Source organism: Haplochromis burtoni, unplaced genomic scaffold, assembly GCF_018398535.1.
Source record: "Haplochromis burtoni strain Fernald_Lab_line unplaced genomic scaffold, NCSU_Asbu1 Contig_16, whole genome shotgun sequence".
NCBI lineage: Eukaryota > Metazoa > Chordata > Actinopteri > Cichliformes > Cichlidae > Haplochromis > Haplochromis burtoni.
In genome coordinates, this window is record NW_024582377.1 from 3,608,577 (window position 1) to 3,623,185 (window position 14,609).

The 14,609-nt window shown below is 42.9% G+C and overlaps 1 protein-coding gene across 4 annotated transcripts in view; it reads left to right on the forward strand.

Moving 5' to 3' along the window:
* The window catches only part of akt1 (v-akt murine thymoma viral oncogene homolog 1), a 33,858-nt gene extending 20,163 nt beyond the window's left edge, over positions 1-13,695 (forward strand). For 3 of the 4 annotated variants that reach the window (XM_005916934.3, XM_042218265.1, XM_005916933.3), the window contains exons 3-14: positions 1,428-1,556; positions 3,134-3,245; positions 3,550-3,676; positions 4,229-4,360; positions 4,503-4,568; positions 5,009-5,077; positions 5,219-5,344; positions 6,737-6,865; positions 9,875-10,089; positions 10,231-10,318; positions 10,519-10,621; positions 11,653-13,695. In XM_005916934.3, coding sequence (XP_005916996.1) covers positions 1,428-1,556; positions 3,134-3,245; positions 3,550-3,676; positions 4,229-4,360; positions 4,503-4,568; positions 5,009-5,077; positions 5,219-5,344; positions 6,737-6,865; positions 9,875-10,089; positions 10,231-10,318; positions 10,519-10,621; positions 11,653-11,732 — 1,376 coding nt within the window. In that variant the 3' untranslated portion in view covers positions 11,733-13,695. Of the gene's footprint in view, positions 1-1,427; positions 1,557-3,133; positions 3,246-3,549; positions 3,677-4,228; positions 4,361-4,502; positions 4,569-5,008; positions 5,078-5,218; positions 5,345-6,736; positions 6,866-9,874; positions 10,094-10,230; positions 10,319-10,518; positions 10,622-11,652 lie in introns of those variants that run through there. The other variant, XM_042218266.1, reaches the window with a different exon arrangement.
* Positions 13,696-14,609: the final 914 nt, after the last annotated feature.

Here is a 14,609-nt window from a genome sequence, read left to right on the forward strand (position 1 = left end):
ACACACACACACACACACACACACACACACACACACACACACACACACACACACACACACACACACACACACACACACACACACACACCGCGCTTCTGTGTTGGAGGAAATGGGGCAATTAAGGACAGCTTGGTATGGCACTGCATGGGGTTAATATGCGGCTCCGTAATTAAAAATAAATTACAGTTTTCCTGTATAAATATTCAAGTTCCACTCCGCTGTGTGCCACTGCCTTGTTATGGTATGTAAGCTATTTTTTTATTTATTTATCCCCCCCTCCCCATTTTCACCGTCTGCACAACATCTGGCGCAACATTTCCTGAAGCATCACCGGAATAAATGGAGTTTCGTCTGCCTAAGAGAGATTCATTTGTGTGATGCCAGTGTGTCTAAGTGAATGGGATGGACATGCTTGGCTTGAGTTTAAGGCTGTTGTCTAGAAAACCGAGGAGTGTGGAAAGTTTTGTATGAAAATCAAATTGAAGCGTTGGCATCCACCGTTACAAGTTAAGAACTGTAGGAAATGTTAAGCTGGACTGCAGATTAAAATGTTTTAAAGTGAAGTTAAAAATTCTACTTGTTAAAAATGTATGCAAATACAGTTTTAAGTTGCTTAAATGAAAGGCAGTTTTTGCTAAAAGCATGAAAGTGTAAGAAGCCTGAGGATATTTGCTTACGTGATTTACAGAATTTTAATTGTATGATTAAAATGATACTGGTGCTTTACCCGTACGTTAGATTTTTACCATGCCTGCTGTGCTGTTGGAAGAATGACACGATCAACTAACTGTCACAATTCAGAGAGGGCAAGTGCAACTGCACGCTCTCAAACAAGAATATTTCCAATGGGAAGAGTGTGTTTGAAGCTTACATTCCTCCATTGTGTGCTATAAGTGAGAAAAGGCCACTTGAAACCATGTCCCATTCCTCATTCTCCTGGTATTCGTTTGATTTCTTGTGTAAAAATGGCTACAGTGGAATTTGGGTGGGTGGGAAATCTAGTCTCCTTCCTGGTGAAATTAGTCGACTTAGATCCTCAAACTCGGGACAAGTTGGGACAAGGTTTTTTGTTTTGTTTGAATATCCTGTGGCTATCTACATTGGAAATGACTGTTGAAAAAGAGGATGTACCACGTGGAGGGAAGGAGTCCTGACTCCTGCTTTAAAAACAGCACTTGAGTCTCACTAAAAGAAGGCCCTAGTGCTTTCAGTGCTAATTTAATAATGCGTTATACCGCTGACAACGAATATGAAAAGAAATCACTAAAATGTTATGAGGCATTCACAATGTCAGTGTTTATTCCTCAGCTTTTGAGGCTGTAAAAGCAAGTAAGGTTTGAACAGACAACACCGGAGGGGGGGAAGAAAAAGGAGTTGGTCACATGCTGTTTAATTTTACCTCCTTTTCAATCTTTTTCTCTTATCAGGAGAATACATCAAGACCTGGAGGCCAAGGTATTTTCTCCTGAAGAGTGATGGTACATTCATTGGCTACAAAGAGCGACCGCAAGATGTTGACCAGCTGGAAACCCCCTTAAATAACTTCTCTGTAGCACGTGAGTATCTGCTTCAGAGAAACCACCAAATTTTTTTCCCTGGTTTCTTGGCAGCTTGTTTTTACCCCTATTTTGTTTGCTGCTCTTCTTAACTTGCATGCATGATTTAAAAAAAACAAAAAAAATGTTTTTTATACTTCTTCGCACTGAAAAGAAGTTAATAACAGTTTGACAGTGTATAAGGAAAATGTGGAAGACCTCTTTTGAACAAGTAACCCCTCCGTTTACTCATCTGGCAGCTTTCTAAATGACTTTGAATAGAAAGAGAAATTGCTGTGTTGTCATCTTAATAGAACGGTTTTCAGTAGGAGGACCGCTCCGAGCAAAGAGAGCTCCGCCACTGAACGTGCACGCAAGATGTTTTGACTCCTTACATTAATGCATCAGATGGCAGCTCTCTTCTCTCTGTGCAGTCCCCAAAACTTTGTTTGCATTGTGACAGATAATAACAAAAACAAAACCAAAAAAATGCCCAGAGCAGCTCGACTCACTCGATCTTCACATCAGAGAAAGTTGCTGCGATAAGCTGTGCAGATGACTGAACACAGCAATTAGACGGCATACTGTTTGTTTAACAAAATGTTTCCTCTCCGACACTCTTGAGTTATCGTGGCCATTAGCCGCCTGATTTCAAGTATTTATCTGGGCTCCTCTCGGAGGTTCTGTCTCCATCAGCGCTGGCTTTGCTTTTGTCACCACTGTGACCCCACCGCAGAGGACACATGGTGCGTCGTTGCTGACGGGGCCGCTGCAGCTGGATTACATATTCACCCTGATGGAGCCATGTTGGATCTCAGTGGTGGTCCACTCAGAGTCCTCCATCCATCAGACGCAGGCCATTTTGTGTCACGTTCTGACATATTTGCTGACATGTTTCATTTGGGAACAGATGTTACTGCGAAGGAGGTGCAGATGGAAATCTCTGCTTTGTAAATTCAGTTATTAGACTGTTGTGAGTAATTGTTTTTGCAAACTGCTTACAAGACAATTATTTGCTCCAAAAGTGGGAAAATTTCAGCAGAAGCAATAAAAGAAGGGTGTGAAGATGTGCATGATATGAAATTCTTAAAGAACAAGACTGATTAAGCCGGGTGTGTGCCAGCGTGGCAAGTTAAACATTTCCTGGTTTGAAGTTCTGTTTCCTTTAGCTGATTCATTTTAGTGGAAATGTGATATCATCTCAGGTTCTGCTCTGAGAAAACAAGATGTGACCTTGGGTTTTGGGATTTCTCGATGATTCAGACCAATAATTTAACATGTGTTTTGTCAGATTCATCACAGTCTGAAAATGACTAGTAAAGAGTTGCTTTTTAGAACAACTGTTAGGGAATGAATTGGAATATGTGCTGGATTTAAAGCACTACTAATACAAATCATTTTTATTTTTAAAGGGACTGACGATTTAAGCATCAGTTGTTTTCTCCCACCAAAGTGCACCTGTTCTTTTCCAAATTGGCCGAGATTGTCTGTTAGGACGGCGATAAAGATAAATGGCTATAACTGCGGGTCTGTCTCTCCCCTCTGCTCTCCTACACACTGGCCCTTCTCTTCGTCTCCATCTCCCCGGCTGTGGTCAGAGTGCCAGCTGATGAAGACGGAACGGCCCAAGCCCAACACATTCATCATCCGCTGCCTGCAGTGGACCACTGTCATCGAGCGTACCTTCCATGTGGAGACCCCCGAGGAGAGGCAAGTGAGACGCAGACCCCTCGCTGCTCACAGAGCACTTGAGCTCGAATCATCCGCATGCTAAGATTTGGCCCAGAATGCTACAAAGTAGTTTAAGAGCTTAGTTTTTCTAACATGCAGAAGCGTAAACCAACATACATATTTAATCATCATTATACACCTTCACCCTGTGCACTGGCTCTTGGCAGAGGTCACACTTGAAATTGCCTTCCTGTTGATAAGAAGACAATTACATGATTGGGCTGCTGGGGTTGCTTGGTGGCAAATGGACTGCTGTAATCTCTGCTGCTTGTGTCTACCTCAGGGAAGAATGGACCAAAGCCATCCAGGCAGTGGCTGAAGGCCTACAGAAACAAGAGGAGGAGATGATGGACTCCTCCCCAGACCCCATGGACATGGAGGTCTACCTGACCAAACCCAGACTCAAAGTGGTACTAGCTCATTCACACTCCATGTATCTTTGTTCGGTTATGTCCTCATAAATGACTCTCTCACTCGTTCTTAACTAGTGAGATTGCTCCTCGCTGTTAGTACAGCTTTTTTTTCCCCCCCCCTCCTCATTTGACAGTTACTCCTCCTTCACCCTCCCCAGCTTATTTGTACTGGCACAGCTTCAGCCCACAGCTTCTTTCCCAACATCAGTTGTGGGTGGCTTGGCACCAGATAGCATGCCCACTAGGTTTCACACATGCCCCCCTCCCCCCACATGTGTCATGACTTAAAGGTCCAATGTCACTGGATTAGATGTCCCCCGCACAACCATTTTCAACATTCTCTCCAGAGCTGGGGGTCAAAGGTTAACTGAGACACAACCACATATATAGGTCAAACCATTAGAGGAGTGGAAATTGCTCTGTGGGTGAGATGGTGGCTTAAATGCTTCAGCGTTGTTGTCAGTGGGATTGCGTGTCCTGTTTAGAGTCTGAGTTCGTTAATGCTCCTGTTTGTAACCAGATGCTGTGTTCTCCCCCATTGCCTTGCAGACTATGCACGACTTTGAATACCTCAAACTCCTGGGAAAAGGCACTTTTGGCAAAGTTATTCTGGTAAAGGAGAAGGCCACAGGACGCTACTATGCCATGAAGATCCTAAAGAAGGAGGTGATCGTAGCAAAAGTGAGTGGCTGCCAATGAGCAAGTGAAGGGGTGAAAATGCACTGGGAGTCTGGGGGAAACCAATGACTGATACCTAAATGGTGATTGAGAGAGTTGCACAAATGCTGTCTTTTTCTTTTTTTTTCTTCTTTCTTGTCTCCAGGATGAAGTGGCGCACACACTCACAGAGAACAGAGTCCTCCAGAATTCAAAGCATCCGTTCTTGACAGTAAGGAGCTCCTCCATATACCCAAACCAAACCTTATTTTAACTCGCACAGATCCTCAGAGACCTCTTCAGTCTAACCCAGAAGCATCCATTGAGGAAAAAAGAGGCAGTTTTTGTCAGGAATGTTTTGAAGTGCTGTGCTTACAAAGGCTAGAGTTGAGTGGGTTGTTTTTTTTTTTTTAAATCAGTTAACCCTTGCTTTGAGGTGGGTTGTAATGATAGGCTCGTACCAAATTTTAGATCTAAGTGGTGGGTGAAGGCAACACATCGTCTGTGCTGTGGTTTTCCTCCTCTTCTTTCGAAATGTTCGAAAATGTAGCTAAAGCCGCAACATGTATTGTGATATTTCATGTTACCATTAGCTGTTTAAATGCCAGCTTCCGCTTGACTTGGTTTGAAACATGAAGTTCTGCTTTGAGGTTTTTGTTTTTTGATCTGCAGGGACTGAAATACTCCTTCCAAACACATGACCGCCTGTGCTTTGTCATGGAGTATGCAAACGGTGGTGAGGTAAACTAGTTTAATCATGGCTAAATGTGCATCTGTAAATACTTTGGATGTTGAGTGTGTTCATTTCTCACTTCCTTCTTGACTGAAAAACACTCTTATTTGTCCTCTGCGTCCCTGTCAATCTCTCCCACATCCCCTCAGCTTTTCTTCCATCTTTCAAGAGACCGGGTGTTTTCAGAGGAGCGTGCGCGGTTCTACGGCGCAGAGATAGTGTCTGCTTTGGACTACCTGCATGCTGAAAGAAACGTGGTTTATCGGGATCTCAAGGTAGGCGGGGAAATGTGTCCTCACTTCCTATCATCCTAGTAGTCAGCCTCCCTTTCTCCACCCTCCTCCCCTTCACTTTCTTTCTCCCTCCCCGTGGCAGGATATAAATAGGATCTGTCTCCATCTAGAGCAGTGGCCAGGCCTTATTGATCTGCCTCCCCCAGATCAAACTCCAGACCTCACTGCAGCTGGATGGAAGTCCGGCCTGTACATTGCTGCAGCCAGACAGAAATAACTACCACGGCCCCTTTGAACAGATCACCACCAACCAGTCATTATAGTACACACAAAGTTCTCAGTGGGTGATATCACCGCTCTGTGTGTGAGATTGACGTCATTCTTTGTGTTAGCTGCTTTCTTTAATGGAGGGGAAAAAAGCCACACATCTTCTCAGAATGAAGAAGTTTGAGATTTCCAACTGCTTCTTGTTTTGCATTTGAGTTTAAAAGCTAAAGAGAAGTGTGCGAGGGAAGATGACATCGGAGATGGATGCTGCAAATTGATAAGGCATGTTTGAGTTTAAGAAGGCTTTGGGGAGGTTATCAGTTGCAGTGGGCTTCTGAAGCCCTAATACTTCCAGCTGATAAAACTATACCAGCCAGGTCAGCATAGCACTCCCTACCTCCCCCCCTCCCTTTCCTCCCTCTCTCCCTTGGGTTTATGAGCCAGGCTCCCAGCCTGCTAGGGTTCTCCTGAAAATGCCAGGGTAGCAGGATTGGAGGATGTGCTGACTCTGGCCGGGCGCTGCTGGCCACGTGTGAGCTACAGCTGCCAGGTGACTTTAACTGAGGGAGAGAGACAGCGAGGGGAGGGTGAGGACATGCTGATATTAAAAGGCCATGTAACCTCAAGTCATGACACTGCATAGTGCATGTTTTTCAGTCAGGTTTACCTGTGTGTGTGTGTGTGTCACCAGGTACCTTTCCATATTCACGCTTTTTATGAGCATTTTCACAATATTTATGTATCGAACTGAGAAAAGAACATTTAAAGTGTAGAGATCAATTTTTTATTTTTTTGCTTTCCCTCACACGTGGTTGACCTGGAAAAACTTTCTTGTAAGCCATCAGTTACATCACATGTCACCACAAAGCACAAATGACTAAGAAGTGGAGAGGAAGAAGGCCGTGAATGTTGCAATTGGTAATTTACTTCCACGTGAGATGCTTTATTTGGATGACACGCAGTTACTTCCAACCTAAGGTGTTTAATGACTAAATAGTTTTCAGTTAATTAATTACAGACACCAGTTGATGTTTTATTTTTCCACAAATTCCTGTAAAAGACTTGTTTCTGATAGATAAATATATGTTTGATCATTTAATAATTTATATCAACATCACGTTTTTGGGATGTTTAACCAAAGAAGTAATTTTTCTGTCTTCTCCTCAGCTGGAAAATCTTATGCTGGACAAAGACGGACACATAAAGATCACAGATTTCGGCCTGTGTAAGGAGGGGATCAAAGATGGCGCCACTATGAAAACCTTCTGTGGGACTCCAGAGTACCTTGCACCTGAGGTAAAAGCACAACAGTGGTTCAGCCTGCAGGAGACTTTAAGTGACCTTAGTGTGTGCAGAAAAGCCCACTTTCTGTAGTTCTCTATAGATCAGTGACAAATTAAAGGAAGCTGAAGCAATAATTTGGTGTCAGGCCACTTTAGAGCTGCAAACAGCTTTGAAATCTGGTGTGTGTTGGATGGTGGTGAACACATCGTCTAATGGTGTTCACTTGGGTTGACATTTGGTGACTAATTTACTCGTCCAGCTGTTCTTTCACTAACTGAAAGAACAGGAATGAATCTGCATTTCTTGGTTTTCTTTGGTCTTTTTATTCAAGTTTCTGTTTTAATTTTAAATATGTGTGTATATTGGTGATATTTTTCAGATGTGCTGAGCCAAGAGCTCTCTACCTTGCTTTAAAGTAAATAAAAACAAAATGATTGTATTTGATTGAACTGAATAAGATGAGCTGGAGCCCAGGCTTGAATGCTAGTCGTGGTGCATGTGACATTTGTAGAGAAAGGAATGGTGTGTGGTGTTGAACGTTAGTAGAAGAAAAGGGCTGTTATCCTGAAATGCCTTTCTAATCTCCAGTTAAGGTTGTGTTAATGAGTATGCCGTGTGCTCAGGGTAGGGCAGCCTGCTCTCATGTTATATGGCAAGGGGTGTGGCTACCCTTGTTGCGTGCAGGTATGACAAGTGTTGGAGTGGGTTGTGTAACACGAGAATTCATTGTGAATGTTTGTGGTGGTTGGGTGGGTTGGTGTCACTAAGTACATGTGTGTTTGCATGAGCCCCTTGCCTGCTGCCATTAAGGGGAAGAGGAAAAAAAGTTTTCCAGGAGAGGCGTCCATGTTGACACAGTTGCTGTATCGTTGTTTTTAGTCTGCATTTGGAATTTTCTGGTTGGGGGAGGAGGAAGGGTAATTGGCTGGCAGCATTTCAGGAAACGTGAGCTTCCGCACTCTGAAAAGAGAAGACAGACAGACACGCACGCACGCATGCACAGACCACATTGGCTACAGCTGTTGTGTGGCACCAAGGGAGCCACAGCCCCCGATGCTGCCTGGGGTGCCTCACCTGACCTGGGCTGACTCAGAGCTGGTGTGAGGACACTATTACAGAGTGCTTCAGGGCGCCTCTCGGGAACGTGTACCTGTGCTGCTTGTCGAATCAGATGGAACTCCCATCTAATCATCAGCACCAGGTAAAAGTCTGAGCTTTAAGTGCGTTTTCCATACATTACTTCTGCCCGTTCCAAGCTCAACCTAACCCACTTCGCTCCACCACCGAGTTGCATAGCCCATGACAGCTCCAACCTCGGCAACCAAGAGCAGAGAGACATCAGGGGGCGTTGCCATGGCAACGGGGTCGCTGGCAAGCGTCTCTGCGGAGTGCGGGCCAGGCAGTGTTACAGGTTGTTCTGCAGTAAACAATGACCTTGTTGTGTGTGCTGCACAGGAATGCTGTAACGTCTGGGAATATTCCACCCAGAGCAGGGGGTGGAGAGGGAGGACAGACCCGATCTGCAAAAGCCTGATCGTTTCTCTCTTCAGTGAGGAGTAGGAAAGTTTCATTCAGTCACTTTTTATTAAGTAATAGAAAACTATTATTGGCCAAGGGATTTGGCTTTTAGGGAACTTCTACAAAGAAAAATGTAAACAGATTTAATCTAGCCACTGACACTGATCTGGAGTCACCACTTTAAAAAATTAATGGCTTTGAGCAGAAAAAGTGCAGTATACAGAGCAGAGCTCCAAAGCAGCAGCAGTGTGTGCGCTTTTTATCCTCTCTCTCCTCACTATCTCTGCTCCTTTGGGGAAGTGTAACAGTATTAGTTTGGGGCTGGGGTGCAGGCAGGCAGGCAAACAGTCCTGGTTACGTATATGAGGGATGAGCTTGGCTCCTGCGCTCCTGGCAGCTTCACAGCTGTGGTGCTCTTCTACATATATGGGGCAGCTGCAGGCCCAGCTGTCGCACGGTGTGAATCACACGACAGCAGCGCTGGAAATAGAGACGGCCCAGTAATCCTAGCCCCGCACCGGCTTCACGTTACTGCCCCTGTCCTCATAGCCGTCCTCTTCGATGATCGCCGCTCACCGCAGCACCCGGCTGTTTGCCCACAGACACATGCACTCGGCTTGCGCATGCACATACAAAGTAGTTTTGTTCCTTTTACGGACACATGCGTCCATCTGTTTTCCAGGACCCTCTGTGTCCAACACGGTTGCGTCCATATCCAATTCTATTAATCCACTCATCTTTTTACTTAAGATTCTATTCTTACCTAGCATCACACTGCTGAAGGTTTAAGAGAACAGACTGTTCTCCTTGTCTCGATTTCACCTTCAACATCCGCCTGGTGAGGTAGAATCCAGTACATGTCCCCGGAGACCTTGGAACAACTCCGCTCAGCAGCACATTAGTCATGCAACAGGTTTTGCTGTTCACTAAGCACAACACTGGAGGAGTTTGTCTCATTAAGAACTGTCAAGAAAGTCACTTTATGGAAAGACTAATACTAATATTTCTCTTTCTGAGACTCTGGCTGCGTTCATTGAAGTGGTTTGTTTGTAAGACCCTTGTCTGTTTGGTGCCACACATAAGCGACCCACACCTCTGCTGCTTGCTGATCTGTATGTGTGGAAGGCCCTGTGGTGATTAAATATGCAGGGCTCTGGGGGGAAACTCTATCCTTGCTCCTAATGTGAGATGTGAGTCAGTGTTTGCTGGGGCTGCCTCAGAAGCCCAGACCAGGGGGAAAAGCAGGTGATTTTTGTTGGGTGGGAGTGAGTTGGTGTACGGGGGCAGCCCAGTTACTTACAGTAATTGTATTTGGTTTACAAAGCTGCAGTTCTCACAGCCTTTGATGCCTAACCCAGTTATGGTTGATTAGTTGTCAATCAACAGAAGTGTAAGGACTACTTCTAAGATAATAGCACATCATAAATCTGCGACAGGAAGTTAAAATGACTCGAACATCCGAAGAATAAAATAAAATCTTGCTCACCTTTCTCCCCAACACAGGTGTTGGAAGACAATGACTATGGCCGTGCTGTGGACTGGTGGGGTCTGGGTGTGGTGATGTACGAGATGATGTGTGGCAGACTGCCTTTCTACAACCAAGACCACGAGAAGCTATTTGAGCAAATCCTCATGGAAGACATCCGCTTCCCCCGGACCCTCGGCCTCGAAGCACGCTCCCTGCTCTCTGGTCTTCTGAAGAAAGACCCAAAGCAAAGGTGACAACCTTTCTACTTAGAGTTTGTGCAAGGAAATATGCGTTCCTACTATGAGATTATGATATAAAATGGTTGGAATTATCTACATAATTAATGTTGTCATCATGCGTCTGGGTTTGATCTGTTTGTACTTGTTTCCAGGTTAGGTGGAGGACCTGATGACGCCAAGGAAATCATGCAGCACAAGTTCTTTGCCAGCATTGAATGGCAAGATGTTTATGAGAAGAAGGTGTGTTTCTGTAAAGCTTCCTCTGACTGTCGTCTCTGTAAGAACACCAAACTCGGTCAGCTATTGCTATCTCGAAAGTCAATAAAGTGACGCCACCCATTTAGGCATGACATGGATTGTCATCAGACTGGCAAATGGTACCAAACTGATTGAAGGCTCTAATGTACTGATTCTTTTGTGTGTCTTCTCCTCCACAACAGCTGGTCCCACCATTTAAGCCCCAAGTTACATCAGAGACGGACACGAGATATTTCGATGAGGAGTTCACAGCACAAACCATCACGATTACGCCACCGGGACAAGGTAGCGTTAAACACGCACACTCTGGGCACCCATACAGAGTTTTCTACTGTGAAATATGATTAAATCAAATCTGTTCATTTACTGTGCAATTGTGTGACCTTGCATTTGAGCCTGACCTCCTCGTTTGACTTTAGTACCAATTATGACTTTTAAATTGATAAAGATGAAACCAGATATCTGGTTCCTTCACCTGTTTAAAAAGGTTATACTTGTATTTTTTTGAAGAGTTGGAAGTCATTCACCCACAGAGGTTTTTCCCTCTGTACAGAGTCTTGTACTCTATCCATGTGCTAATGCTTCATTTAGTGGTGGAGGGCTTATAAATGTGAGTGCAGAAACCTTCCTGCAGGCATAACTAGCTCCCTCGAGAGCAGCCTGCCCTCTCCTGGAGAGTCGGGGCCATTAAAACACAGCGTTGTGCCTCATGAAATTCTCAGATGCACTTCTGACAGCTAGTATATTAATGGCAATGGAGTGATTATGGGTTCCTAGCTATGATACTGGGAAAATGAAATGCATACATTTTATTTATTGAAACATAAACAAGAAATGAAGATGAGAAATGTGCATATACCATATAGTGCCATAGGACAAAAGGTGTGGTATACTCTGGATAGGTTGACTCGCTATCAGAGTTTTATTCATACCTATGGACCCTAGAATTATTCAACCCATGCGTGTTTTTGCACGAGAGGGCCCATGCAAACTCCACACAGAGAGGGCCCAGCCTGTTGGTGGATTTAAATCCAGGACCTTCTCGCTGTGAGACAACGGCTAACCACTGGTCCATTCTGCTGTCCTTACTAAAAAATGACATTTGAATATCTGTAGAAAATGTTTTTTCAGAGCTGGTATAATTTACACGCCTCCATTACCCTGACATGGATAGGCAGTTATTTAAAAAAAATGGATGTATTGTTAGATATTGAAAGTACTAGTTGGTAAGCTTTCATATATATATATTTTCTCCTGGAAAAAAAACTTTAAAGAGCGGAAAAAAAGTGACCATTTATTTCTCCCTTCATTCACAGATGACAGCATGGAGTCCTTTGACAGTGAACGGAGACCCCACTTTCCCCAATTCTCCTACTCTGCCAGTGGGACGGCCTAAACGACTTTCAACCATTCCTCCGGTCCGACCATCTCGCTTCTCCCCACCTGACTGCACTCTCAGAAGACCGGGGGCCCAAACCCTCGTCCTCCCAACAATCGTCTGCAGAAGCTGTCTTTGGATGCAACAGTCACCATCTCCAAATTACTTTTTCCAGGAAGAAGGAAATCCGAGACGACATACCTGTGTGGCCTTTGAAGACTGACCACGGAGATAACACTACTGTTCATTTCCTGGTTGTTTATTACTATACTGAGCAGAAAACCATACACCGTAATGAATGGGGAGATGTAGCTATGCACAACTTGCGCTACTGCTGTAAATCAGATTTTTTTTTTTTTTTTTAAACACAATTTGATGTCACCATAACCATGTCAGTTAGAAAATGGGCATACTGTGGACCAAATACATCATGTGGGAAGAGAGTATTGTTTGAGTGGGTGATCAATCCATGTTTTAGTCCATTCAGACTTTTTTTTTTTTTTTTGCTTCATAAGTGAATGTACCATATTAAATAAAGTTAATATCCTTGCATACTTATGTGTTGTAACACATGGCTAATTCTCCTAAGACTGAAATGCCATCATGTGGAAAAGATCTTTAACACTTTCCTACTGCTGAAAAACCAACTCTTGTCAGTGTGTTGTACGGTCACGCCACATCATGGTAAGTCTGGTGAACGGATTGTGAAAAGCAGTCTGATGCGAGGAAAGGCAAATGTGCAAAGAATGCAGCGCGATTAATCATTAAGGCACAAACTGGCCTGCAGTGAATCCTTTTTTTTTTTTTCTTCTTCTTCTTATTTTGGTAGCCGTTTGCACACCAGAGTCATTGAGAAGACCCCCGGTTACCTGTTCAGGGTAATAAATAGCCTCTGCAGCCTCCTCCTGAAGTAAGTGCTTATAGTTCCTGATGCCTTTTTATCTCCACGCTGTGCCACAAACATCACCTGGTTTCCCTCTGGTGAGGGTCGCTTGGCTTCGACCCTCCTCAGAATCTCTGATCCTCTCCTCTGGGTTTTTCCTTCATGTACAGTACACTACTGGGTGTTTTCCCCACCCAGTGCATTCGCTGCAGCCTCAGTGAGGTCACTTTAACATAATACACGTCTTTTAGGAATACTTTGCAAACAAACAGGGCTTCAGGGGATCCGTCATCTTTGATTCGCCCCTTTCAGGGTCTTATATCCCTTCACAAGCTTCTGAGTTATTTATGAGACCAGCATTGATTATAAGAAGTTGTACTGTGCCAATGACATGCACTTTTTCTGCCCCCAAATGATTACGTTTGGACTCTTACTTGTACTTTAAGGTTGGAAAAGAATAAATTTGCTTCTTTTTATAATGTTTGTGAATGCAAATAAAACCAGATTTGCTTGTCTGGTTTTTGTTTTTCTTCCTTTTTAAAGAAGGCTCAGGCTTCTTTTAAAAGCATGCTCAGTTTCCGAAAGCACCTCAGTATATTTAAGATGACAGATAATCTTTTTTTTTTTTCCTCAAAGTGCATAATACATTATTGAATGTAATGGTTTTTATGTTTTCTCTTCAATCGTTTGCAGACCTTTTGTTCGGTTTTTGAATCTTACTTTTTCCTATGCACGCGCCCTTTGCTGTCACCTTCTGAAAATAGGGAAATTCATTTTGTACTTTTGTTTTTAATTTCAATTTTTTTTCTTTTCTTTTTTTTTTTTTTTTTTTGTACCTGCCCTCCTGTATTCCTGAGACTGAGGACACCAGCTTTAGTAAACAATAATATAAACTTTGTACACTGTTTTTACTTGTCTCTTTCAAATTGATGAAATAAAAGGTCTTAACAATAGCTTTGTGGACTTTTATTTTGAAAGGGATTTCAGGCAAAGACAGTTAAAAAGCTCAGAACTCAGCGAGATGACTATAAAGTATTATTAGACCAGATAAATAGTACTGTGTTGCGTTGGCAAGATTTATTTTTGTTGCTTAGTGGACAAAATAAAGTTAGACACCTTCCCACCTCTAATACTTGTTTGGGGTTCAGATTGTTCTTATTTCAAGCAGATCTTGGTTGCAGTTACTGTGGTTTTTTCTTCTTCTTCAAAAAATTAACTAGCAAATTCTGAAAGTCCATATAAATGATAACTTTCCTGTATCATTAACACCAAGTGTATCATGTTTTATACATGGGTTTTTGAGACGCTTTCATTATTTTTTTCTCTTGAAAAATCTGAATAAATCCCACAATATATTTTTAAAATGATAAATTGCACAAATACCAAATGTCGCAAAAATGGTAAAAAGTATATCAAAATCAATTTCTCTTTTTTTACGTGTTCAATAAACACAGCTTTGAAAGATTTGAATTTTCTGGGATTATTTCATGGTTCAGGCTTTACAGGGTTAAACTATAGTTTGACTCTTTAAAGTCATAATCCTACTTATCTGCAAACGTCTTGAGCCACCCTTTGTTTACGTTTCTCCTTTCAAAGAGCCACACTGTCTTAATTTTTAAAGCAGTCCTGAGCAATAATTCTCTGGACTTTCTGAAAGTCTTTCAAAGTTTTTCTAGCTGCCTTTTTGCTCATTTTCAATTCAGTTTAGTTATTTAACACTCACCTATGAATCATTCAAGCTTAAAAAAAGCAAAAAATAAAAAGATGGACCAGTGCTCTGTTTAGACATAACAGGCAATTTATCAAAGACCCAAGATAGCACAGTTTGACAGGCATAAAATTGTATTTGTGTACCGAGAAGGTAATTTCCAAAGAGAACTTGGCATATTTGGGCATGGTGTGCAGTGTGTTCTTAAAATACAATGGCTTGCAAAAGTCTTGGGCCCCCTTGAACTTTTCCACGTTTTGTCACATTACAGCCACAAACATGAATCAATGTTATTGGAACTCCA